Source organism: Thermobia domestica, chromosome 18 (genome assembly GCF_964235325.1).
Source record: "Thermobia domestica chromosome 18, izTheDome1.hap1.1, whole genome shotgun sequence".
NCBI lineage: Eukaryota > Metazoa > Arthropoda > Insecta > Zygentoma > Lepismatidae > Thermobia > Thermobia domestica.
In genome coordinates this window covers 109,109,740-109,135,272 of record NC_137471.1, presented here as the reverse complement: position 1 = coordinate 109,135,272, position 25,533 = coordinate 109,109,740, and the positions used below count along the sequence as shown (strand labels likewise).

At 34.3% G+C, this 25,533-nt stretch overlaps 1 protein-coding gene across 2 annotated transcripts in view; it reads left to right on the top strand.

The window, feature by feature from the left end:
* Nucleotides 1–25,533, top strand: part of LOC145676002 (uncharacterized) — a 358,531-nt gene that overhangs the window by 237,020 nt on the left and 95,978 nt on the right. For both annotated transcript variants that reach the window (XR_014129257.1, XM_081746840.1), the window contains exon 3: nucleotides 21,798–21,947. Coding sequence is in view for 1 of the 2 variants with exons in the window: in XM_081746840.1 (XP_081602966.1) it covers nucleotides 21,798–21,947 (150 nt within the window). In the remaining variant the exon portion in view is untranslated. The remainder of the gene's footprint in view (nucleotides 1–21,797; nucleotides 21,948–25,533) is intronic.

The following is a 25,533-nucleotide window of genomic DNA, read 5'->3' as shown; positions in this document are numbered from 1 at the left end:
CGTCATCGTTCATGAATTTGAATGTACTAATTGCGCATAGCAAAGTCACGGATGGATTAATAAATGAAGGGTAAGGGGAAAAAAGAAGGAATGTCACAAAACTGTATTTTCGAGAAAACGGCGTTTTAATATTGAAAGCCGCGTAAAAAAGAATAGGATTAGTCAAAACTTTTGCCCCTTTATACATGGATATTTTTACAACTACGGATGCTTACATATACAGTCAAATAGTACGAAGAGTCACCAACAGATAGGACAGAGTACCCGATAAAGCACACACATGGACATTCCTTGTTTTTTCCCCTTACCCTTCAAATGTTCTGAGCGGTTGGCCAAGGAGAAGTAAACAAATAGCTTCTTCCACCATATTTGGCGAAGGTCGGACATGTGATATTCATCCTCTACATTTGTATCGATTATCATCTTGTTTTAATTTTTGCTATATTTCATTTTCCATTGTGGTCTGTTTTAGCGCATGGTCTTGATTCCCTAGTAGTTTGCGTGTATGCAGCTCAAAAGTTGCATTTAATTTGTAGTAATTAGCATAATAATCACTGTCTTTTACAGTTTACGGAAATGAATTTTTGAAACTGCACTCAAAATCTGAGATATATCCTCTCGTGGCTAATACGTTAACGTACACGTTGGGGATTCGCCCCAAGTGACCAGACATGTTAGTGAAGGTGAGTAAGAACACAATTGAAGATTTGTTTCAGTATTTGCCAATACGACTGGTTCGCGTGTCATTGTCCATGTCTAAGTACTTCAACTGGAGCGGGCCTTTTAAAGTTAACCCTTCATTTTTCCATCTTTCTTTTCGCTGTACATTTTGCTGTTCACGCCAATAATGTTGTCAGGAAAACTTCAATGTAATGTTTATACTTTAGTTGAATAATAGTGAATCAATTCAGCTGTAACCTAACAGTAAAGTAATTGTAAATGTTGACTTCCTGCGCTCCGTCACGGAATCGATATTTGAAAAAAAAATGAAAAGCGCAATTTTCGCGGGGAGTAGAAGCACAAGCTCGAAATTTGAATTGAGAGTTTTTAAATATTTGGCTTTCGATTTGACCTCGATGCTAGAAATCGGGACCAGCAACAATCCATTTCTCGTATGATAGGCTAATACCTAGAATTTTTTTTTAAAAAAATAGTAAGCCCGGTTAACTGATAATTTTAGTGGTTTTAATAATACTGCAGTAGGTTTGCAAGCTGTGTGTAATCATAATCATAATCATAATCATAATTTATTGCATCCGTTCATAGTCATACAACGAAATTGGACATGTCATTTATATATATACCAGTATACATAAACATACATACTATTATTACATATAGATTTTTATGGTTTTACTAATTTACTTACTATACATTTAATTTTACGTATACGAATTATTTTCTACATATTCTTCAACAGAATAAAAGCAATGTTCTATCAAGTACCTTTTAAGTTTGGATCTAAAGCTATTGACAGAGACCTGATTTTTTGTACATGATGGAAGTAGATTGTATAATAGAGTACCTTTGTGCGTAACTGATTTATTGTATATATTTGTCCTATGAGCATGCAAGTGAATGTCGTCTTTACTTCTTGTGTTATAGCTGTGAATGTCTTTGTTAACAATAAATTCACTACTATGTTTTTTCAAATTCATTAATATTTCGAACAAATATATTGAGGGAAGAGTCATTATTCCAAGTTCCTTAAAAATATTTCTGCAAGCAGAGTTCCATTTTACTCCTGCAAGTATTCTTACTACTTTCTTCTGTAGCCTAAAGATAGTAATACTTTTAGGTGCATTTCCCCAGAACATCAAGCCATATTTTATTGTAGAATGAAAATTTGAGTAATATATAAACTTAGCTGTTTTTACATTAATATTATCTCTTACATTCTAATTGCATAACATAGTTTGCTTAGCTTACTTCTTACATGTTCTATATGTGGTTCCCAGTTGAAATTATTAGATATTTTAACTCCGAGAAAGGTAGCAGTTTCTACATATTTAACTGTTTTATTATTTATTTTTATTATTGCATTGGCTTGATTACTTTTACCATTGTTAAAATTTAAGACACATGTTTTATTTACATTAATGATTAGGTCATTTTTATTCATCCAACTTGAAAGTTGGTTCATTGCCGTGTGGCAGTTTGAAGCTAATTTGCATTCATCTTTCCCACTAACTATTATGTTTGTATCATCTGCATATAAAGTCACACATGAACTATTAATACTTTCAGAAAGATCATTTATATAAAGAAGAAAGAGAAGTGGTCCTAGATTTGATCCTTGTGGTACTCCACGATTAATAATTTCTTCACTTGACACATATTTTTGAATTTTATTTTTAACTATTCCTGTGATTTCAGTTACTTGTTTCCGATCTTTAATTTATGATTCAAACCATTTATTTGCTAAGCCTCTAATACCATAGCAACTAAGTTTTTCTAGCAATATATGATGATTTACTAAATCGAAGGCTTTTGTTAGATCTAAAAATATTCCTATAGATAATTTTTTCTCATCCAGTAACTTTCTGCAGTTTTCTAGAAAATGAAAAATTGCTGTCTCAGTAGATTTACCTTTCAAGAAACTATGTTGTGTGTTGGATATAATAGAATATTTATTAATGAAATCCATAACCCGATTGAACATTATTTTTTCCAGAATTTTACCTATAATGGGTAGCAATGATATCGGTCTATAGTTTTCTATTTCATTGAGTTTACCTTTTTTGTGCAAAGGTTTAACTTTAGCAATCTTTAGTTTATCAGGAAAGGTTCCTGTGGCGATTGAAATATTTGAGAGATAACATAATGGTTTAGCTAAATATTTATAACAACTTTTTGCTAAATTGTTAGATAATTCGTCCGACCCAGCCGAATTAGAATTTTTCATTTGTTTTATTATGATTATTTCACTCGCTGTTACTGATTTCAAGAACATAGTTTTATCACATTTTTTAATTTTAACTTCCGATAAGTTAGTTTTACTAGTTCCTTTGTTTTTAATAAGAGTTTGCCCTACATTTGTGAAATATTTATTAAAAGACGTTGCTATGTCCTTTGGATTTGTCATGTTCACGCCCTCATAAATTATGCTATTTATATGGGTACTACGTATTTGCATGTTGAGCTCTTCTTTAATTATTTTCCACATTGCCTTTGTTTTATTGTGTGACTGAAGAATTTTCCTACTGTTATAATTTTGTTTCGCTATCTTCAACAATTTTTTATAACTAGTTTTGTGTTGTCTGTAAATTAATTCATTCATCCCGGTAGGGTAACGCTTCCTAGTTTTATTTAGTTGTATGTTTACCATGTTTGCTTTTAAGATTTCAGGTTATTTTTTCTTCTTTATTTTACTAAAATTATTTTTTATTGGAAATGCTACTTCAAAACTATGTTTTACAGTATCATATATTTTCTCATATACGTCATTCACGTCGGTTAGTTCATAAATATCATCCCACGTCTCCAAGCTAAGCAAATAAACAAAAATAACTAATGTTATTTGAACTAAAACATCTCGTTATTATAGGTGTTTCATTGGGTTTCTCTATAGTTGCAGGTGTTTGTTTTAAAATGTTTACTTTTACAATTTGTGCTTCATGATCTGAAAAACCTGTATTTATAACTTCTGAATCATAATTCATGACTAATGGATTTACTAAAATATGGTCAATGTTAGATACTGAGTTTTTTTTTTATTCTTGTAGGTAATTTAATTGTGGGATTTAAGTTGTATGTTTGAAGTAAAGATTCAAAGCTTTCATTGAGTTTTTCACTTAGAAAATTTACATTCAAATCACCTACAATAATTGGAAAGTATTTTTTAACATGAAAATACGCCAAAATTTTATCCATCTTATTGATAAATATTTCAATGTTACTGTCGGGCGTCCTATACACACAAATAATACATATTTTTTGCAAAGGTATCTCTATTATACAACGTTCAAACTGATTTTCTTCATTAAGTTTTTCAAACATAATACACTTTTTTACTTTCATTTCATTCTTAACAAAAATACATGATCCACCTCTTGATAAATTTAGTTCTACAATACCTTGCTGCACAGGTAAAGTTTGGAATTGCAATATAGTCAATATCATCATCTCTATGCCATTGTTCTGTTATACATATAATATCAACATCTCTGTGCAAATCATGTAACTGTACTGTTAATTGGAGTTGTTTATCTGTATTGAAACCTTGCGTATTTTGATGGAAGAGTGTAAGTGGGTTATTTTTATTAGTAGGAATTTTATTATCGTATTTCTTTGGAGGATGATCCATATTTTCACATATTGACGTGTTTTGTTGATTTTTAGTGTTCAAATTAAGTTTAGATGTGTTCGAATTCGTACCTTGATTCTGATATTTACCATCTATTTGTGCAATGTTACACATAAAAAATCACCATTACTGAGTTTAGAAGGGGGATTTCTAATTCTGTTTGATTGTCGTATTGGACATGGTATTTCGCTATTATTTACAGTACGTTTCTTATATGTATCAACCTTCGCTTTTTAAGTTAGTTCTATTACCGGCTAATGCATATTACTAACATTACTGCTAATCTGCCCTTGCACTAAAACGTCATTATTAGAATCTTCAGCTTTGTGATCTACCTTATGATCTGTCTTCTGTATTAAACAAATTCTGTTCACATAATTGAGTCTTTCATCATAACGGTTTACATTACCTTCGGCACCTATGTATACTACATTGTCTACATTACTTTGCACATTGGTTAGATCATCTATTTTATATGAAAGCGGAATTGCATTGGAATTTATACTATAAGCTACATTTGCAGTTATCATTTCCTTTAACTTACTACACAAATACTCTTTCCCTGTACCATTTAAATGTAGCCCATGTTTTGTATAATAACTTCTAGGAATATTCTGAATATCCAAAACTTTTACATTATGGAAATGTTTACATAAGTTAAATATCTTACTATTAGTATCGCTTACTGCTAAATTTACACAAGACAGATTGTTCAGATCATGGCGAAAGGGTATTGTGACTACAATAACATTTGTATGTAATAACATCGGGAGGATTTCACGCAATGTTCTAGTTAAATCTTTCACTTCATTTCTTGCCACATCATTAGTACCACCAATTACTACCATTGTATCCTTGTACGTCATTTCTTTGCTACTTTCAATATAGGAGGTTGCTACCTCATTCAGCTTGGCATTTGGTTTCACAAACCCAGTTACATTGGTTAACTCTTCATTTAAATATGAAGCTACACCACGACCATGACTGTCAGCTACAATAATAGTTTTACCAGGCGTACAGGATTTTAACCTAAAGTTCTTCTTTTGAGTTCCCTTATATCTACCTAAACTGTTCCTCTGCACCTTGCCCCCGCCAAGTGAACTTTGTGGTGGACAAACACCGTGTGCGTGGGTTTTCTCGGGGTTCTCCCGTTTCCTCCCACTTTCTTCATTCAACCATTTCATTCATCACTCATCATCACCGTCTCCTTTAGCCTAACCGGCATAACCGTGGGACGTAAAACTCAAATATTTCATTTCATTTCATTTTTTTCTGCACCTTGCACTGAGATTTGGTTAATGTAGTATCCGAATGCTTAACTGATGCATTCAGCTCATCATAATTCAATACACTAAATCTGTTTTGTGTACTTACTTTGTTTTGTGTAATAATGCAAAGTGGAAGATTTCAATATGAGTGGAAAAATTAACATTTGCTTGTGATCATGGCTATCTCTCGGGCCGAATTATTGAGTAAGTAACTTAAACCTTAGAGAGCAACGGGTACGAAAGTGAGTAAATTTAAAAATGTTTGGAAAGGTTAGGTGTGGTGTGTGTATATCAGACAATATATACGTACATAGTTATTGTCGATAGATTTATTGAATAAATAAATCTCTTATTTATTACAAATGTCATATTCGTGCAGTTTTACTATACGGATTCATAGTATAAATAGTAGTAGTAGTAGTCGTCGTAGGGACGGGTTAGAAGCCCCGCAGGGGTTTGCTGAGTTCTGATCTCGACATAAAATGGGCAAATTAAAGACTTCCTCAATTTTTTCCGTAAATTTTACAATTGTGGATCCGTATAGTATAGCTGCACATTCATATTTAGGGGGTCTATGTGTATGGCGGGATAATGCATTATTGCATTATAATAAATTTTCAATTATTACACATTCAGACTTTACGTCCTGTTGGCCTAATTTTACCCCCCCCCCCCCAATATAGATTATCTAATTCGCACACTGCGTATAGTAAATTCGTTTGAAATTCCTCCAAGAGTCAATGTTGCACTGTACGTTTTTTTCTGAGTCAAACTTTCTAAATATATATACATAGATTACAGTAAGAACTGAATTTTGTATTAACGCTTGACTGTCGTCGTTGTGGAAAAATTCATAATGATATGCCGTAGGGAAATGAGTTACATTAAGGTTGTAAGATTTAATATCAAGTTTGAAACATCTCAAGTTAAAGAAACGCATGTAATAACAAATATCAAATTTGAAAATAATTTCGAATTAAACTAGCTGTGACATTACTTTAAAATTGAACTTGTGGAATGCACAGTATGAGCAAAGCTCAAGGAAAATAATAAGAATGGTCTTGATTTGAAGCTCGGAACATACACGTAGGAGTAACTTACATTAACCATTCACCTAACAGACAGTGACGCACAGGGTTTGGCACTACCTTATCAGATGGTTCTATCAAATGTAACCTAATTAACACAATAGTAACAAATTTTACTGCCCTAAAAATTGTTCTGAACAAGGAGAAGTTCATTATGCACATTGTAATTAAGTTTCAAGAGATTTATATCCTATCAGAACAGCGCATCCATCAAGTCAACTTTTGGAATATCCCATTAAGTTAGCTTTCAACGTAGCTAAAGGAAATGTATGTGAATGAGTACAGAGTTCTCCGTAGCAGAATGGATAAAGTCAAGGTTCGATAACTGCAAGGTTCGCGGTTTGAAACCCGACTCGGAAGCTGCAGATTTTTTAAATTCTTAATTCCTCAGTTCTCAAGATCTTTCTCTCCATTCGTAATCATCTGATACTCTCAAAAGTGTTCTCCACTTTAATTCGACAACTGCCTAATGTGATCCTTGCAGTTCGAAACCTTCCCTTCTTCTGTTTCACAAAATCACAATTTTCGTCATAATACGAATGCTGTCCGATCATTTTTCCCCAGTTCTAAATCTGTGTGTATAAATCATTCCTCTCTCTCTCTCCATATTTCAATCTCTCTTTCTCTCTGTCTCTCTCAATGTCGCCCAGGAACTCATATGGCTTGAGATCAACCTTCGACTCTTGAAACCAAATGTAAGCTCTCTAGCAATGTGCTATCGTAACTATATAGGTTTGTTGCTAAAAGCAGTGTAATTTTAGATTTATTCGTTGGGGGGGGGGGGGTCTCCGCCGACAAAAATTTGTCACTTTTTTATTAATTTGATTACTATACATTTGATCACAGAATATGTATCTATGAAGCTCAAGGGAGGGGAGATTACACCCTCCTGTCCTGCTCAAAAGACGCTCTTAGAACATGTGCTTGCAATTACTGAAAAGAAATGAAATGAAATGAATCATTGAATAACACTCATTTCTGTCAGTAGATATTCTCGAGCTCTGTGCGTGCATTACAAACTTTAGGAAGCACAAAACTTACTGCCGTTATTGGCAATTTCCATAGATTTCTTAGCGAGCATCTTACTAGCTTGCAGTCTTTAAAGAAGGGAAAGAATGAAACTAAAGGTATTAATGAAGCTATTTGAAGATTTTGAGACTTTTTTTTAAAAAAAAAGTTTAGGCTCTTAAAAGATATTCCAGAACAAACGAATGAGAAAGACTGTTTTAGAGCTATAACATTGTAAACTTGATTCCTGTTTTTTTTTTTTTTTTTTGTCTAAATGGAAAGAGTGTACTACGTCACACACACTGCTTTAGACAAGGAGAGGTGGAGGAGGAGAGGAGCTGGTGTTGGATCGTACTAGAAGCAACTAATCGATTGAGACATGTATTTCTGGATGCATAAGAAAACTGAGCAAGAGTTTATTATTAATTTGGACTTATAATTTTTGTAACAATTTCTATGCCGCGAACTGTACAGCCCACGTGGTTTCAGTGGAGTGGACCGACTTCAAGAGTGAGTGTCTGTTTTGGAAAGCGGACTGGGTGGCATAGTGCTTAACGCATCGACACGGTATGCCAGAGCCTGGATTGGAGTCTCGATCCAGTCAGTCACTTTTTTACTCTTTGTGTGTTATTTCTAACAGTGTTTACTTTTTCTTGAAATTCTTCTTGTGTTTTTAAGTGGGTGATATTCGTTCACAACATTAATAGTTCTGATTTAAAATTCCTGAGACGTTTCCTATTTAGTCCAATCACTAATTCCATGCTTGGTTACGATGAAACGAAGAAACATATAGATTACAGTTAAACGTTGAGAATGTTGCAATAACTTCAGCTTTGCAGTAGTCTGTCACGAAGTATTTCGGCTGGCAATCAGGTTGTCACTCTTGGAAAATATTTAAAGCTTCACCAATACTGCTTACAGATGACGAGAAGAACCCTGGCAGAAGTAGTGTGACGTAGGTACGGGCTCGCCCACTTTTCACACGGGGGTTTCAAATGACACCACGGAATAGCACACAGATGACACCCGGAGTAGCAGACGACTTCTAAGTATAGACCAGACCTCAAAAACCGAAAATGGACTTGATCGTGTCGTTGACCTTTCCCTGCTACCCCTGTTTTAGGGTTCTTCTCGTCATCTGTGAGCTGTACATATTCTTGATTCTGTTTGAATAACAAAAGTTACTGCAACGGAGAAATCAACATTAGCTCTAACTGCAAGAAAATAATAAAGGTAAGGAATATTTGCTCATGCCATATTTGGTGTCAATAAGGCAGATTTCTCCATACCTGCTTATTGGATGTTTTAGTCATCCACCTCGATGACAAAAGAATTGTATTAATGTTCCCAGTATCGTCATCTTATGGACAAAAGAACTAGTGCAGTCAAAATAAAGTTTGAGGTAGACATTTAGAATAAAAAGATGGGACCTTCTGGAATTTGTTCGGGATCTCTTCCTCATTAGCCTCCAGAAAATACCAAAAAATCCAGTTGCGGGCTTTTCGCTATTTTGAATAAATACTCTGCCATCTTGGATTTCTCATATACACTTAGTTTATGCCACATGCCTTCTAAACTAATTAACGTAGAAGGATCATTCTTTCTTTATTATACTTCTAATATTATAGGCAATGTAACAAGTTATCATCACTTTCCTTCACCATTTTTGCATAACTTTAGGACAAAGTGAAAAATTGGGATCTGTATTAGGAACATATTCTTTTCATTGCCTCATACAAATTGACAGAGTAGAAATATGAAAAAATGTGCTCGAATAAAAGTTGTTGGAAATTTCATAAGCTTTAAAACGATGTGTATATATTGTCACCATATACAATGTCGGAGATGCGCAATAAAGCTTCAAACGTCATCGAACTGCTCACAATTTCGGTAGAAACATATGAATGAATCATTTAACATGAAGAAAAAGAGAGACTATTTAGTGATTTGAGACTTCTTTTATTGCGATTTCCGATAAGTATCAACTGCTTTGAAAGTGTGGCTAGTTTAGTAAATAGTTCGTAAACAGTGGCGTCGGCAGGAACTCTGAAAGTAGACTTTCACATTATCTTTCGGTATGTAAATCTATTTGTCCATTGAAATTAGTATTTGAAATAAACGTTTCAAAAAGATGATGAAATCTATTGAAATATGTTTTATTGATGTTGTTATCTTGCAAAAAATCCAGTTTAACGCCTTTTTGAATAAATAGCCCTAGTCCAGTGTAATTACGACAAAAATCGATCCAACTTAAAGTTTTTTTTTTTTAAGGTTAAACCTATTAGAATATGTTATATATATTGATATTATACTAAAACAGTCCCAAAACTGTAGCTGCTGGTTTTCCCCCATTTTAAATAAGCAGCACGCCATCTTGAAATTTTCTTCAGCACTTAGTGTTTGCTTTATGGCTCCTAAGCCAATAAACGTAAATGTATCATTTTCTCTTTATTATACTTCTATATTATAAGTTATATAACAAGTGATCACTTTCTCCGCGTTGGCGTTACCAAAAGTTCAATGTACCTTTAACTTTTATCTTTAGTGCTTGAAAATATAAATTTAAGAAAAAATAAAAATAGAGATTTAAACAAGGGATTAATTATTAAAAATGGAGGAAAATATACTTAGCGGAATTATTTGAGGTGCGTTTTCCACCCTATTTGCAGCAAATTATATCATATCCTGTTTCATGATTTTCACTATTTCCCTATAGTACTAGCGTTTACAATTGTGCTTAGATTCTTCTGCGCATCTATTAAACTGCTAAACTTAAAAGTATTGTAGTTATAAAAAGGAAGACAATATAGACTGATCACCAGTTGAATTACAGACACCTATCTAATAGCATGTAACACCCCCTTTCGCTTTGATAACGGCGGGTACCCGCCGCGGCAAGGACTCCACGAGGCGCCTGAAGTGTTGTTGTGGCATCTCAATCCATATCTGCTGCAAAGACTCCCACAGAGCTTGCAGGTTAGTTGGAAGAGGGTCTAGAGTCGAAGGCGTTGTTCCATGGCGTCCCAGATGTATTAGATCGGATTGAGGTCCGATGACCGTGTTGCCAGATCAGAGGAGTGCTCATCAAACCAGTTTGGTCAATCCTAGAGCGGTGGGCCGGCGCATTGTCCTGCTGCAAGATGAGGTCACCGCCTGGATGTAGCCTCCTAGAGCAAATGACATGACATGGTCGTCCAGAATATCGCGGTAGCGTTCACCTGTGAGGGACTTTGTTACACGTGTTAGGGGGCCCATTTCATTCCACGTAAACATGCCCCAGATGAGAATACCACCACCACCGGCCTGCACAGTCCCCTGCTGTCACGATGGATCCATTTCCTCTTGCGGTTGGCGACGCACCTTTACCGGTTCATCGGTATGTACCAATGTGAAACTATCAAGGAAAACCTTTTCCCACATTTCGACTGTCCAGAGGCTGTGTTCCTTTGCCCATGCTAGACGTTGTTTCCTGTTTTGTGCTGTTAGAAGGGATACTTGCGTGGGTCGATGGCTTCTGTACCCCATGGCGAGCAGGTGGTTGCTAATTGTGTGGCTGCTGACACGGCGTTGTTGTCTTGCATTGAACCTCCTCGATTTGACGCACTTTGGCTGTTATGATGCGGGCCACTCAGCGTCTACTCCTGTCATCGACATACCCCTGTCCACGGCAGTTTGTCCATTTGTCCATGTGGGTGCGGTTTTACCGGAAGCCAAGTACTCACGATACACCCTTGACACAGTTGCCTTTGAATATCCGAGTGCCGCATCCACTTCCGAAATCGAGTCACCCATTCGTCTAACCCGTACGATTTGACCACGGTCAAGAGCCCTCAGGTCTTTCGTCTTACCCATCACACACTGCACTGACACGGATACCGAGAGAGTAAGTACACGGTAGCAGTACCCTCGCGATGCATTTCATTCACATGCACTGGTGGAGCATCTTCAGGGCGGTTTCTGCAACTATGCTGCTGTATCTAATTCAACTGCTGATCAGTGTTTATGGCAAAGTAAAAAGCCTTGCGACGATAAATGGACTTTTTAAATATACCAGTGTACTTTGAGACTTACTTTTCTCGATGGTGTTTGCAGTTGAATCTACACAATTTTCGTCAACTTCCTTCTCAAAGAAGTTGGTTTTGGTGACAGCTTCATCATCACTTCTTTCATCTGCATCTTCAAGCTATTACCACATCCGTGTCCACTACTCTGTCCACAAAATGATATACAATCTAGCTCTCTTCTTTTGCACCCACAATTGTTTCCGCAGTTCGCCTGGCAGTTGATCTTCTGGAACAGATTGTTCAAATGTTGTTACAGAAAGAATGCAATCACCACAAATTCTCCAGCCCCATTCAATTGGAGTCATCCCTTGATTTTTCCACTGCTGAACTTGATAGAACACATGGATACTATGATGATTTGCAGCAGCTGTTGTTGAAGATAGTACTGCTAAGTTGAAAGTGTCACTAATGCGTTGTTTGGATACAATCTTTCGGTACATGCAGAATCTTGTACATTCCAAATTTTCTTTCTCTGCACATCTATACAACACTAAGAACACTTTTTCTTCAGCAGCTGTCACATCATCAGCAGATGATGTTGGGTTGTTGGAAACATCCATTTCTCGACGCACTTTTTCATTTTTTTCCCTGTATTTTGTGCGCAACTTTCTTACTTTTACTGTGTGGAGCAGAAGTTGTATCACAACCAGTGAAGGCATGCAGAAATAAAATACAATTCACCATATCGCTCAATGTTCTCTGAAGTTTGGAACTGCTATATATCTTATGTGGTGGCTTCGAGCCTGGAATAAACATGTAAGTCTCAGCTGTTGCGAGTGCTACCATCAGAACTAAAATATCTTAATCTTCTCCGACGATTACTGACGAGCCTGATCTTGAAAGATTTGTTTCGATTAACACAACTAATGTGTGTGCATCTCCAGGTGATTGATGTACGGTACAACTAGATTTCTCGATATATTTCGTCAGAAGTGATATCAATTTGGATTTGTTCTTTGTGTTAGATAGAAATTTCTGTTGAGATAAACGAACAACGTGGAAGATATCCTCAACGATTAAGCGTATTCATAGTTTCTTTGTTCATGTTCACTGTTTTATATCCCTTACGCTAGGTCGATCATCATAACCATCAAATACAATACTTTATTTACCATAGTGTTTTGTGATAAACTTTCCATATTGCTCATACAGTTGGATGCAAAAAATATTGAAAACCAACAACTAGAGTTTTGGGATTGTTTTAGTATAATATCAATGCATATAACATATTCTAATAGGTTTAACCTTTAAAAAATCTTTAAGTTGGATCGATTTTTGTCGTAATTGCACTGGACTAGGGTTATTTATTCATAAAGACGGAAAATCCACAACTGGATATTTTTGCAGGATAACATCATCAGTAAAACATATTTCAATAGAATTCGTCTTCTTTTTGAAACGTTTATTTTAAACACTAATTTCAATGTACACATAGGCTTATATATAGGAAGATAATCCGAAAGTCTACTTTCAGAGTTCTTGCGCACCCCGCTGCAAACGCCATTGTGTACGAACTATTTATTAAACTAGCCACACTTCCAAAGCAGTTGATACTTATCGGAAATTGCAATAAAAGAAGTCTCAAATCACTAAATAGTCTCTCTTTTCCTTCATGTAAAGTGATTCATTCATATGTTTCTACCGAAAGTGTGAGCAGTTCGATAACGTTTGAAGCTTTATTGCGCATCTCTGACATTATATATAGTGACAATATATACATCGTTTTAAATCTTATGAAATTTCCAACAACTTTTATTCGAGCACATTTTTTCATATTTCTACTCTGTTAATTTGTATGAGACGATGAAAAGAATATGTCCCCTAATACAGATCCTAATTTTTCACTTTGTCCTAAAGTTATGCAAAAATGGTTACTCGGAGAAAAGCGATAACTTGTTGCATTGCCTATAGTATTAGAAGTATAATAAACTAAGGATAATTCTTCTACGTTAATTAGTTTAGAAGTTACGTGGCATAAACTAAGTGCATGTGAGAAATCCAAGATGGCAGACTATTTATTCAAAATAGCGGAAAAACCGCAACTTGATTTTTTGGGATTTTCTGGAGACTAATGAGAAAGTGGGCTAATCGGATTTTCTGGAGAGAATCACGAACAAATTCCAGAAGGTCTCACCTTTTTATTCGAAATGTCTAGTTTTGTCCCATTTTTGATGGAATTTGACTGGACTAGAATTTCTCAGGGTGGAAAAAAATCATGATTTTTTAAAAATAATTTTTGTTGATTTTTTAAAATTTAAATCGATTTTTTTGTTTCAAATCAAATCTTTCTCCTCGTATAATACAAGTCGCGAACTGAAGAAAAAACAGTAGGAATTAGTATTAAATGTTAATTGTGCCATTTAAGTGAAAGTATTGAGGTTTAATTTTGAATTAATCCCCAATCGTTAACCTATTTCAATCCCAAACAACGTTTCTTTAGCATTAGGGAAAAAGTACAGCAACGTTTATCAACATGACACTTCTTTTCACGAAAGTTACCGATATTTGGCAGGGGCACATTTTAAAAAAAAAATCAGAACTAGCTAGCAGTACGAAATACATATAAAGTACAAAAACTTCGTCTAAAATTAACTAAGTAACTCTATGGCCTATGGAACCCGGAGATCAATGCCGCGTTTACAAAAGCTCTCCACTGACTTCTATCCTTAGCCAACTGGATCCAGTTTCTACTTTGTATTTTTATTTCTGCGACATCCATCTTAATATTGTCTTCCCATCTGCCCTAGGTCTTCCTAATGATCGTTTTCCAATTGGTCTTTCAGTTAAGACTTTGACAGCGTTCCTACTTTCTTCCATCCTAGCTACATGACCTGCCCATCTGAGTCTCTTAGACTTGATGACCCTAACAATGTTTGATAAACGGTATAAATTATGTAGTTCCTCGTTATGAAGTTCCCGCCATTCCCCATTCCCGTTCCTCCTGGGTCGGAATATTCGTCTCAGGATCTTGTTCCCAAATACTTTTCGCCGTATGTTCTTTCCTCATAGTAAGCTACTATGCTTCTCAACCGTACATAACAAGTTATGATTATCGTTTTATATATTTTAAGCTTCAAATTCCTCGAAAGAATTCGCGACGACAAGAGATTTTGAACTGACAATAACACGAATTCTCTGCTTTTAGTCGAAATTAATTCCTTCGTGAATATCTTTTTCGTCTGTTAATATTGATCCTAGATATTTGAAAATATCCACTTCATCAAAAGTATTATTCGATATTTTAACGCATCCAAAATTTGCCGTATTACGATCGCGAGGAACTTCTATTTATTTAGTTCATAAATTTCGCCTAAAGTTTTAAAATCTTTTTTTTTTTTTTCTTTGTTTCGGAGGGGATCGGACCTGTCTAAATACGCCCCTATTGTCTGGAAACAAACAAATAGACGTGCACAAAAGAATTTTCGTCTTAAATGTCCATGGTGATTTCCCCGTTGGAACAGTTAACGATTTAAAAATCCTATGTTACGAAGAGAAAGCAGAATTCACCCGTTACCCGTTCAAACGGAATTTTCCCTAATCTTCCTCTGCATGATGCTCGTTTTTATATTGTGCTCACATACATTTGAGTCTCATTGTATTATGATTATTATCCTTCATAATCGAAATAACAGAACAGAAACGGGATTTTACTTATTTTCGCTTTCAATTAATTTATTTCGGAATTTGATTTAAATAAACGATTTTTATTAAAAAATCAAGTGATTTAAATCGTGATTTAAATCAGACTGATTTAAATCAATGCACCATGCTTGTCATTAGGCATTATTTCACGCCAAGAATGATCTCTTGTTTTCTAATATATCTTCGAATTTCCATGATGGTTTTTACTAATTTTTAAGAACTTAAGAAGTTGAAATTGATATTTTGATGAGAATGGGGTCAAAGTCTAGTTACTTTTAGTATCTCCTCATCACATTGTAAAACTAAGGCAGAAGGTGGAGAAATAGTTACCAAAATGGCTGGCTACGGGATTGAAGCAAAATACTTCTCGATAATGAGGCAAGATTTAACTGTTCTTTTGAATTACTTTTCCAAGGTGAAGTTCAAATAATGAACTGACTACTGTTGTGACCTGACGCATGCTATTGTCTTTGCTTATTTTGCTTGGTTGGTTGGAGTTAAGAGTACCCTTTCAGCTTGTAGGGTTATATAAGCTACGCTTTATGAAACCCGGATCACCGTAAGGTGTTAAAATTTCAAAGCTGTCCACCAGAAATTAAACCCGGAACCCCGTGCATCAAAGACGCGCGCCTAAGTAACTAGACTGTGAGTAAGACTTGACTAAGATTCTTATTTTAACATCTTAGCATTATGCTCTAAGGCTAAAGAAGACTTAGATTCTGAGAATGAACTAAATGATGGAGGAAAGGAATGCAAGGAAACGAGAAAACTCACACACACACGGGCTTACCTACCACAAAATATTAATAATCAGAACGGCATTTTTTAAAAAAAATATACTACTATATAAAACAGTAGAAATAATTGATTCGTCATCGTCGAAGCTATACTACTATAGAAATTAATGTAAATTTTGGAGAGAATACTTCTTTTGTCACGAAAGTATGGGATAAGGAAGGATTTTTAGAAATGTTCATTCTTAGGGAGGTAAAGAGGGGTTCGAAATTTCCCTCAAGAATAGTGTATTTTACGAATCACCGGCGTTAGAGATATGGAACTCGGCATTTGAACTCATCAAGTAAGGGAACATGTTTTAGCGTTTTCGAAAATTCTGCTCCAAAGGAGAAAAATGGAACATTTATAAAATATTTAAATTTCCCTTTGCTTAATTAGAAGGTGCAAAGGTGAGGATTTGCGTAAGTTGCAGATCTGAAATTCATTATATAGAGTTTTAATGAAAAATATAGGAACACATTACGTTTCTAAAATTCCGCTTCTAAAGGGAAAGAGAGGGCAATTTCAATAATGTTGAAGTTCTTTTCATTTATTCACAAAATGGCGAATATGATGATTTAATTTTAAATTGGAGATGTGAAATTTGGTGTAGGAACTCTTAAATAAAAATAAGGGAATAGGTGTTTCAGTGTTTTGTGAAATTCTGCTTCTAAGGAGAAAAAATTGAATCATTTTTATAATATCCAAATTTTCTATTCTTTATTTAGGAAGTGCGTAGTGTAAGAATTAACTTTAGTTGAAGTTTACGAAATTCGGTATACAAACTCTTTAAGTAAGAGAACATATGTTTCATCGTTTGGAAGACTTCGCTCTGTCTCCATAAATTCATGTCTCCTATAGCCTTGCTTCTGAAAGGGGCGCTTACCTCCAATTCAGCCACTGGCAATTGAACTAAGAAACTCGTTTAGTAAGGGTTTGCGCATTAGTCACTTTTTCTTATTTTTATTTTTAAGCAAAAACTGAAGCACTAAATATATCCGCCTTTTGTTTGTTTTCTTGCTTTGATTTTACTCACATTTGTTCTGTTATGGAAATGACAGGAACATAACACAAATAGGGCAGTTAAAAAGGAACATGCTTTTCGGCGGAACTCGAATCCAGAATAAACCACGCCTTATAATCTGCAGCCGAATGCTACAGACCACTCATCTATGAATACCAGAGGCTAGATTAACAAGGGGTTTTCAAACGTGTTATATTCGTTGCTCTGAAAAGTTGAATAATATCGCTCGCTGATTCTGATCTTTCTTGAATTTAAGTTTTTCTGGCATATTAAATATCCGATAATACGGTTTTCATCTGCAAATAATAGTAATAAGCGTTGCTAGGTAAATAGATCAAATGGTGGATACTGAACCTTCTCTCCTATTATTAATAAATCAACATAAAGAACAACCTTACGTTACTACTCCATCTCGAATTTTCCGTCAAAGTATATTTTTTTTTTCTTTACAAGTATTTAAGAGATGGCAAGTAACGTGAACGTTGCATTAGCAAACATAACTGACAAGTCCTCTAATGCTAAAATGACTTGTAATATAGATATAATTTAGTGATCATTTATTTTCTTACATAAAGAAATACTGAACAACTGTTCCAAATCAGGGTGGATTGATTTAAATCAAATTTCGAAATAAATTAACATAAAGTGAAATTAAGTAAAATCCCGTTTCTGTTATTTCGATTACGGAAGATAATAATCATAATACAATGAGACAGCACAGTATGAAAACGAGTGTTTCATGCAGAGGATGATTAGGGAAAATCCCGTTTTGAACGGGTAACGGGGAATCCTGCTGTCTTTTCTTCGTAACATAGGGTTTTTAAATAGTTAACTATTGCAATTGGGAAATCAGCATGGACATTTAAGATGAAAATTCTTTTGTGTGCGCGTCTGTTTGTTCCCAGATAATAGGGGCGTATTTAGAGAGGTCCGATCCAGGACTGCCAACTTTTCAAACGTGCTCACCTGAACACTCACAGCTTGAGTCCACCAAATTCAATTTCGTCAAATTAGAACCTTATTTCAGTTAAACATATCTGTCTTTTTTTTTTTTTTTTTTTAATCTATGTTCAGCAGTATTTGCTAGAGAAACGAAATAAGGTTTATTTGAAACTGTAATTAACATTTATTTCCGAACGGATTAAGCTTACACATGTTTTAATTTTTAGCATTTTTCAATACAGGAGGTTTTCTTTTCTTTTCTTTTCTTTTTCTTTTTCTTTTTTTTTAACATAAGAATAAAATTTTTTGCAGTCATGTGAAAGGTAATTTTTACCGTTAGTTCAGATTTCAGTAAATTTTCAGACATAAAGTGTCTTTCATTAGTCAAGCATTTCCCATCATACCTAAAACAAAAGCTGATTCCCAGGTTCTCACAGAGATCGCACAGTGTCTTCACATCGAAGACTGTAATTTAATATATATATATATATATATATATATATATATATATATATATATATATATATATATATATATATATATTAAATATATATGAACAGAATGGTAATTTTGTAAAAGCCCAGTAGTAATTGTCTAGCCGCCATGCAACCAACAATTTTGTTTTCCGGTGTTGAGTTACATGGTGCCACGGTAGCTATTCCTAGCATGACGTTCCCCGTGTGCAGCTACTTATTTCTCTGTTCCTTTCTGATCAAAAGCGCGGGCTATTTATTATTTTATGCTTAATATATATTAGCAGAAACAACCTCTCTATATATATTAAGCATAAAATAATAAATAGCGCGCGCTTTTGATCAGAAAGGAACAGAAAAATAAGTAGCTGCACATGGGGAAACGTCATGCTAGCAATAGCTACCGTGGCACCATGTAACTCAACACCGGAAAACAAAATTGTTGGTTGCATGGCGGCTAGACAATTACTACTGGGCTTTTACAAAATTACCATTCTGTTCATAGTTTACATTGTGATTCTGATCGTAATAGGATAGGCAAATGCAATCCGTACACACACATCTGAGTTATTAAACCCGTACAGTTGGCAGCCATGGTCCGATCCCTTCTCCGAAACTTTTTTTTTAAATTTTTTTTTTAAATTTTATAACTTTAGATGAAATTTACGTTTTTTAAATGAATTTCGTGCCGCAAGCTAGTTGCATTTTTTTTTTTTTAAATATGCCTCTGCCAAATATTAGTGACTTTTGTGAAGAAAAGAAGTGTCGATAAACGTTGCTGTACGTTTTCCTTAATGCTTAAGAAACATTGTTTGGGATTGAAATAAGTTAACAATTGGGGGTTAATTCAAAATTCAACTCCAACACTTTCACTTAAATGATATAATTAACATTTAATACTAATTTCTAATGTTTTATCTTAAGTTCGCGACTTGTATTATATCAGGAGAAAGATTTGAGTTAAATAAAAAAAAATCGATTTAAATAAAAGATCAACAAAAATGCTTTTTTTTTTAAAAAAAAAATCATGATTTTTTCCACTCTGTTCGAAATACTAATGAGTAGTTTCTTCGATGAATATCTTTCCATATTACTTTGTGGTCAATAATATATAATAGAGAAAAACAAAATAAAAAAGAAAAAGAAAGAAATGAAACTTTTAGTTTAACGTCCCACGATTGTGCCCTTTAGACTAAAGGAGACAGATGATTAATAAAACTGATAGGGAAATTATTTTTTCTACTCATTAGACACCACGTGCACATTAGAGACAAGACCAAATTGATGTGTAATTTAGTTTAATATATATAATTTATTTTCGTGTATGACGTAGCTATGACGTATTTATAATATTCTTGCATTCGTACATGATACATGAAAGACGAATGTTCGTTCCAATAAAATGCGGATTATTCACTTTAAAATATAATTTCTAGCAGAGTGGATTCCAACACATGATAAAGTAAACACCTCTACAGATTTCCGTGACGTTAACCTACCAAAACACGAAAGTATGACTTCGGAAGTGGACTTTATTATTATGATTATTATTTTTAATAGTTTCACTTTTCGAGAAAAGCATGACACTCTTTAGTTTAATACACATGCTCATTTTCGCGTAAAAAGTCGAATATCTTCAAATACCTTTCCTTAATGTTACTTTGGGATTGATTATTACGTTCCAATTATTAAATTTCCAAATTTCTACGACCTAATACGAAATCTTCATATTTCTATGGTATCTTATTTCACGGTATCTCTAATTGTTAGGCGTACCGATTTCGAGTTTTCTGTACACATATATCTGTAACGCACTTTAAACTTTATTGAAAACATATTTTCAAGTTTTGTTTATTACTTAATCTTGTAAAAAAAAAAAAAAAAAAAAAAAAAAAAAAAAAAAAAAAAAAAAAAAAAAAAACTGGATCCCGTCGTACCTAAATACCCAATTACTTTTGTGAGAGATTTGCTTCTAAGGTGATAATTAACTTTCAGTAGCCATTTTTAAAAAAATTACCATCTAGTATGAATACTCCATAAATCTATGGTATCACTTTATTTGATATCTCGATAACCGTTCGACATATCGGGTTCTAGTTTCCGGTGAGAACATGTCCTCAGCGTTCTTCAAAATCATATTAAAGCACATTTTCAGAATACTTTAAAATGGGAAGTTTTATGAATCCATAGTAGTCCCAAATCTCGTGGGGATATATATTTGTTTTGGGTTGAAAATGCATTGGGATTTGTTGTTACGCATCTATGACTATTTTTTCGAAATTGCACCGACTAGTATGCAAATTCCACCTTCTATGATATCGCTCTTTTTTTCCCCATATTTCGGTAACCGTTAGGCATACCGATTTGCAGTTTTCGATAAATAGATACATATGATGTTATCTACAATATTCGAAAGACGACATTTTTTCTAATATTTAAATTTCAAAAGTTACGTACTCCGTTGTACCCAACTTACTTTTGCATAGTGGTACATTTTGAGTTGGTTAAGCCTCAATAATTAGTTTGTCGAAATTCGTAGTTTTTCTAGCTGAATCCCCAAAGTCCTTACTCGACCGTTGTTGAAGTTTAATTAAGTGTTATGTAATTATGAAGCTCACTTGTGGAAGGAAGATCCGTGCATAACATTCAATCTCAAGGGTGCCAATGGTGGCTCTTCAGCGAAATATATAGATGAAAAATTTCTTTTTTCTCTAAAAACAAAGTGAAGAATATTTTTCTAATGCACTAGTTCTTGTGTACAACTTTCTTAGGTGTGTTAAGTTCTCTTCCCTTAGCCCTTAAAGCGATAAAATTAGTTTTAATGATGTGACTTCCCTGAAGAATTATACCATACACAGAAATAGATCCATGTGTTGTTTCTAGGGTTAAGTTTGAAAGGTGTACCGCAAAGTAAGTAAAGTTTACGATATATCAGATGACAGTTCTCTAGATATAAGAGGAAATTCTAATAATCTAGAAAGAAGAAGAGAAAACCGATTGTAAGTGAGATATTACAGTTAAAGGGAGTTCTTATTTGCACGGCGTGCCTTGAGTTTTACATGATGTCATGCTGTTTTGCATGACATTGTAGATGTAATTATTCAGATTCAATGTTAGTAAAGTTTGATATACAAATTCGTTATTAATTTCACAATGGAAGATTCAGTTGTTGAAATTAAATTATGATTTATTTACCTATTATTTTCAGATGAACATGTGTTCTTCAGTCTTGAAACAGAAGATGTTCCTATTAAATTTTTTTGGATTGCCCTTTAACATTCTGAGTACAACAAAATTCCGTTGTGTTCATGGGCCAAAATATTATGAACAGAATGTCATCAAATTTGGTACCTACATGGTAAGTTGAGATACACACTTTTCTGTTATTTTAGTTATTATAAATGTGTTCACCATTATCCTTTACAATTTAAATATCATGTATATTTCTTAATCTTTATATATTTATATACCTCATTCCATAGAAAATGTTCTTGCGAGATGAATGGTATGCTTATTTTTTGCTGTATCACCAACTATAGAGAGGCCATGACTGATTGTTACTATGTTCTCATAATAATCTATTAATGAAGTGAAGTCCACTCAGGCTTAATATTGTGTGTCCAATGTGTTTAATTTGTAATGTCAGTTTTGTTACCCGTTCAAGCAAAACCCTACTTAAAGTGCTTTCGGAAGTGCTGGCATATACACTTGGTTGACCAAATTTACGAACTATAAGATGGGACACTCGTCATACTGGCATCATTTTCAGTCTGCTTTTTACCTGATAGATATGCCAAATAAAAGTTATATAATGACTATACCTAATAAATAGTCATCGTTGTGTCGCCATTCATGCCAGTGAGAGAGAAGTCTCTAGTTTTCCAAATGAATCAGATCTTTGTTTATTTAACCGTATTCCAATCTTATTTTACGTTACCTTTTAACATTCAACAGGAATCAGAATTAGTGGCATTAATTGTCTCCTTACTGTGATTTTTGTGATGTGACTGAATTTATTATAATAGAATTGGTCTTCCTTCAAACAACTGTAGAATTCAATACAAGAAATTAATAGTATACTACGTAACAACGGTTCAGAAACTGGACGCTTTTTTGTTGAGAAGAAACTATATTAACTATATTTTGCATCCCATTTTCACATTTCACAAGTCACCAGACGACTTTCTCAAGAAAGACACAACCGTTAAAAATGGGATATCTGTTCACCCTAACGTACGTTGATGTTCCGTCAGTTAAGATGCTCAGCATCGTTAATCTTGGCTTGCACGGGGTACTAGACGTATACTCACAGATAGAAATCTACTGCAAATAGATCAGAAGAGAGGATTACTTTTTTCCACTCAAGAATTTTAGTTAGAAAGTTAGACTTCATTTTTATTTAATACATTTTTATGTATAATAAAATATTTTTTAAAAATATACCTTTGATTTAATTAACCGAGATAATAATCCAGCAAAGCAAGTAAATACACAAACGTATGTTTTTACATTCTTTTGTTATAATTTTGGTTACTTGAAATTCTGATTCGTGAAAATATCTTACATTTGGTAGCTTGTAACTCTCCCTTGCAGCCTTGTTCACGGATAAAGGCAAAAAGTAATAAATACATCAAAGGAATAAAAGGGAACAGAGTCACTAGTATAGAGCAGTGCGCAGGGGCGGCTCTAGGATATTTTATACCCTAGGAGAAAAACATGTCTGCGCCTCCATAATCTCCTCCCTCAAACCTAAACCAAAGTGAAGCCTTTAACAAAATAAAGCAAAATGTCACCTTTGACATTTTCAACACATCATCACATTGTTACCATTTGTTTAAGCATTAAATAAAATGAAATTTACTTCCAATGTTTCTCTCTATGGTATTAAAGCCAATTATTTAAAAAAAAAAAAAAAAAATATTGCTTTGGCATGTGGAATAAAATTTTAATAATATAATCAAAAGGCAGCAGGAAATTAAAGTGTTATTGTAATTTAAACCATGTCGATGTCCATTGTAAATATAAAACAAAAGATGGTTGGAATTCTTTTTAAAAAGATTCCATAGAGAACGTGATTAGTGACTGCAATGTGTCCAAAACTTTAAATTTTGCCTGTTTAAGGAAATCAAATGTTAAGAGGTACGCTATAAACAGCATTGTGTTTTGAACAATTTACACGTCAATAATTAATCTAAACTAGTAATAAAGTATAGCCTAAATGCTGAAGTAGAAAATGAAGTAGGCGAGGATGATAAAGGATTTAGTATTCGGGATGAGTTTCAAAAGGCTATATCCGAGATTAGGAATGGAGAGGCAACCGGGATAGATAATATACCAATCGAATTCATTAAAAATATAGGAGACAAGGGAAAGAAAGAATTGTTGCGACTATGCAATGAAATACATGAGACAGGGGAGTGGCCAAAAGACTTCCTGAAGACGATCATGATACCGATGGCTAAGAAATCGAAACCAAAGAGATGTGAGGATTATAGAACTATTAGTCTCATATCTCATGCAGCTAAAATTTTGCTCCGAATACTGAACAGAAAGTAATATGGAAGAACAAATGAAGAAGTTGAGGAGGAGCAGTTCGGGTTCAGAAGAGGTAAGGGCACAAGAGACGCTATTGGGTTATTAAGGGCAATCGGTGAAAGATTTATAGAAAAAGGGAAAGAGGTGTATGTTATATTTATCGATCTAGAAAAGGCTTTTGACCGCGTGAAGTGTTGTTGGGAGTTCTAAAAAGGTAGGGTTGGAATGGAAAGATCGAAGACTCGTAAGAAACTTATACATGAACCAACAAGTATGTGTTAGGATAGAGGAAGAACTGACGGAAGAGAGTGCAATTGGAAGGGAAGTTCGACAAGGATGCTGCCTCTCGCCAACACTATTTAATGTATATCTAGAAAAGGTAGTGAAAAAGAGTTTACATGATGATGACGGCATTTCGGTAGGAAGTAGAATGATTAGATGCATAAGATTTGCAGACGATATGGCGCTTGTTGCAGAATCTGAAAAGGAAATCAATAAAATGTTAGAAAACCTGAGGATGGGCTTTGAAGAATACGGGATGAAAATAAATTTTAGAAAGACAAAAACCATGCTGATTGGAACAAAGAGGTCTGTGTCAAACATAAAAGTGGGGAACAAATAGAACAAGTGAATAGTTTTCAATATCAGGGTAATATTCTTAGTAATGACAGGAAGTGCGAACGTGAAATAAAAGCAAGGATAGGAATGGCGAAAGAAGCCTTTAGGACAAAGAAAAGTCTGTTTTGTGGGACCTTGAATAGAGAGTTGAGAAAAAGACTCATAAAATGATTCGTGTGGAGTGTTGTACTGTATGGGGTGGAAACGTGGATATTACGTAAAAGTGATGGAAAACGACTGGAAGTATTCGAAATGTGGGTGTGGAGAAGGATGGAAAGAATTAGTTGGGTCGAGCGGAAAACGAATGAGTAAGTGTTAGAAATGGTGGGTGAGAAAAGAACACTTTTATATATTGTTAAGAAGAGTAAGAGAAACTGGTTGGGACATTGCCTAAGAAGAGATTGTATCATGAGGGACGTCCTAGAGGGTATGGTGGCGGGAAAGAGAGGCAGAGGGCGAAGGAGATTACAATTAATGGATGATATTAAAACAGAAATATCATACGTGAAGACGAAGAGGTTAGCGGAGGACCGTGGAGCATGGAAGCTTCTCAGCTGCTGCAAGTGACCTGCCAGTAAGGGCAGAATACCTATGATGATGAGTAATAAAAAGTTTATACTTACATACAATTTTTGATTGGAGTAGCTTTATCTACATTCACAAATATCACAGAAAAATCAGTTGTGTTTGCACCAGTGTAAAAACAACACAAAGTTCGTGATGTTGGGATCTTAAGTTTCCATTGACTACCTTATGTAGTAACGTTAGGTCAATGACATTTCTGCAAGCAT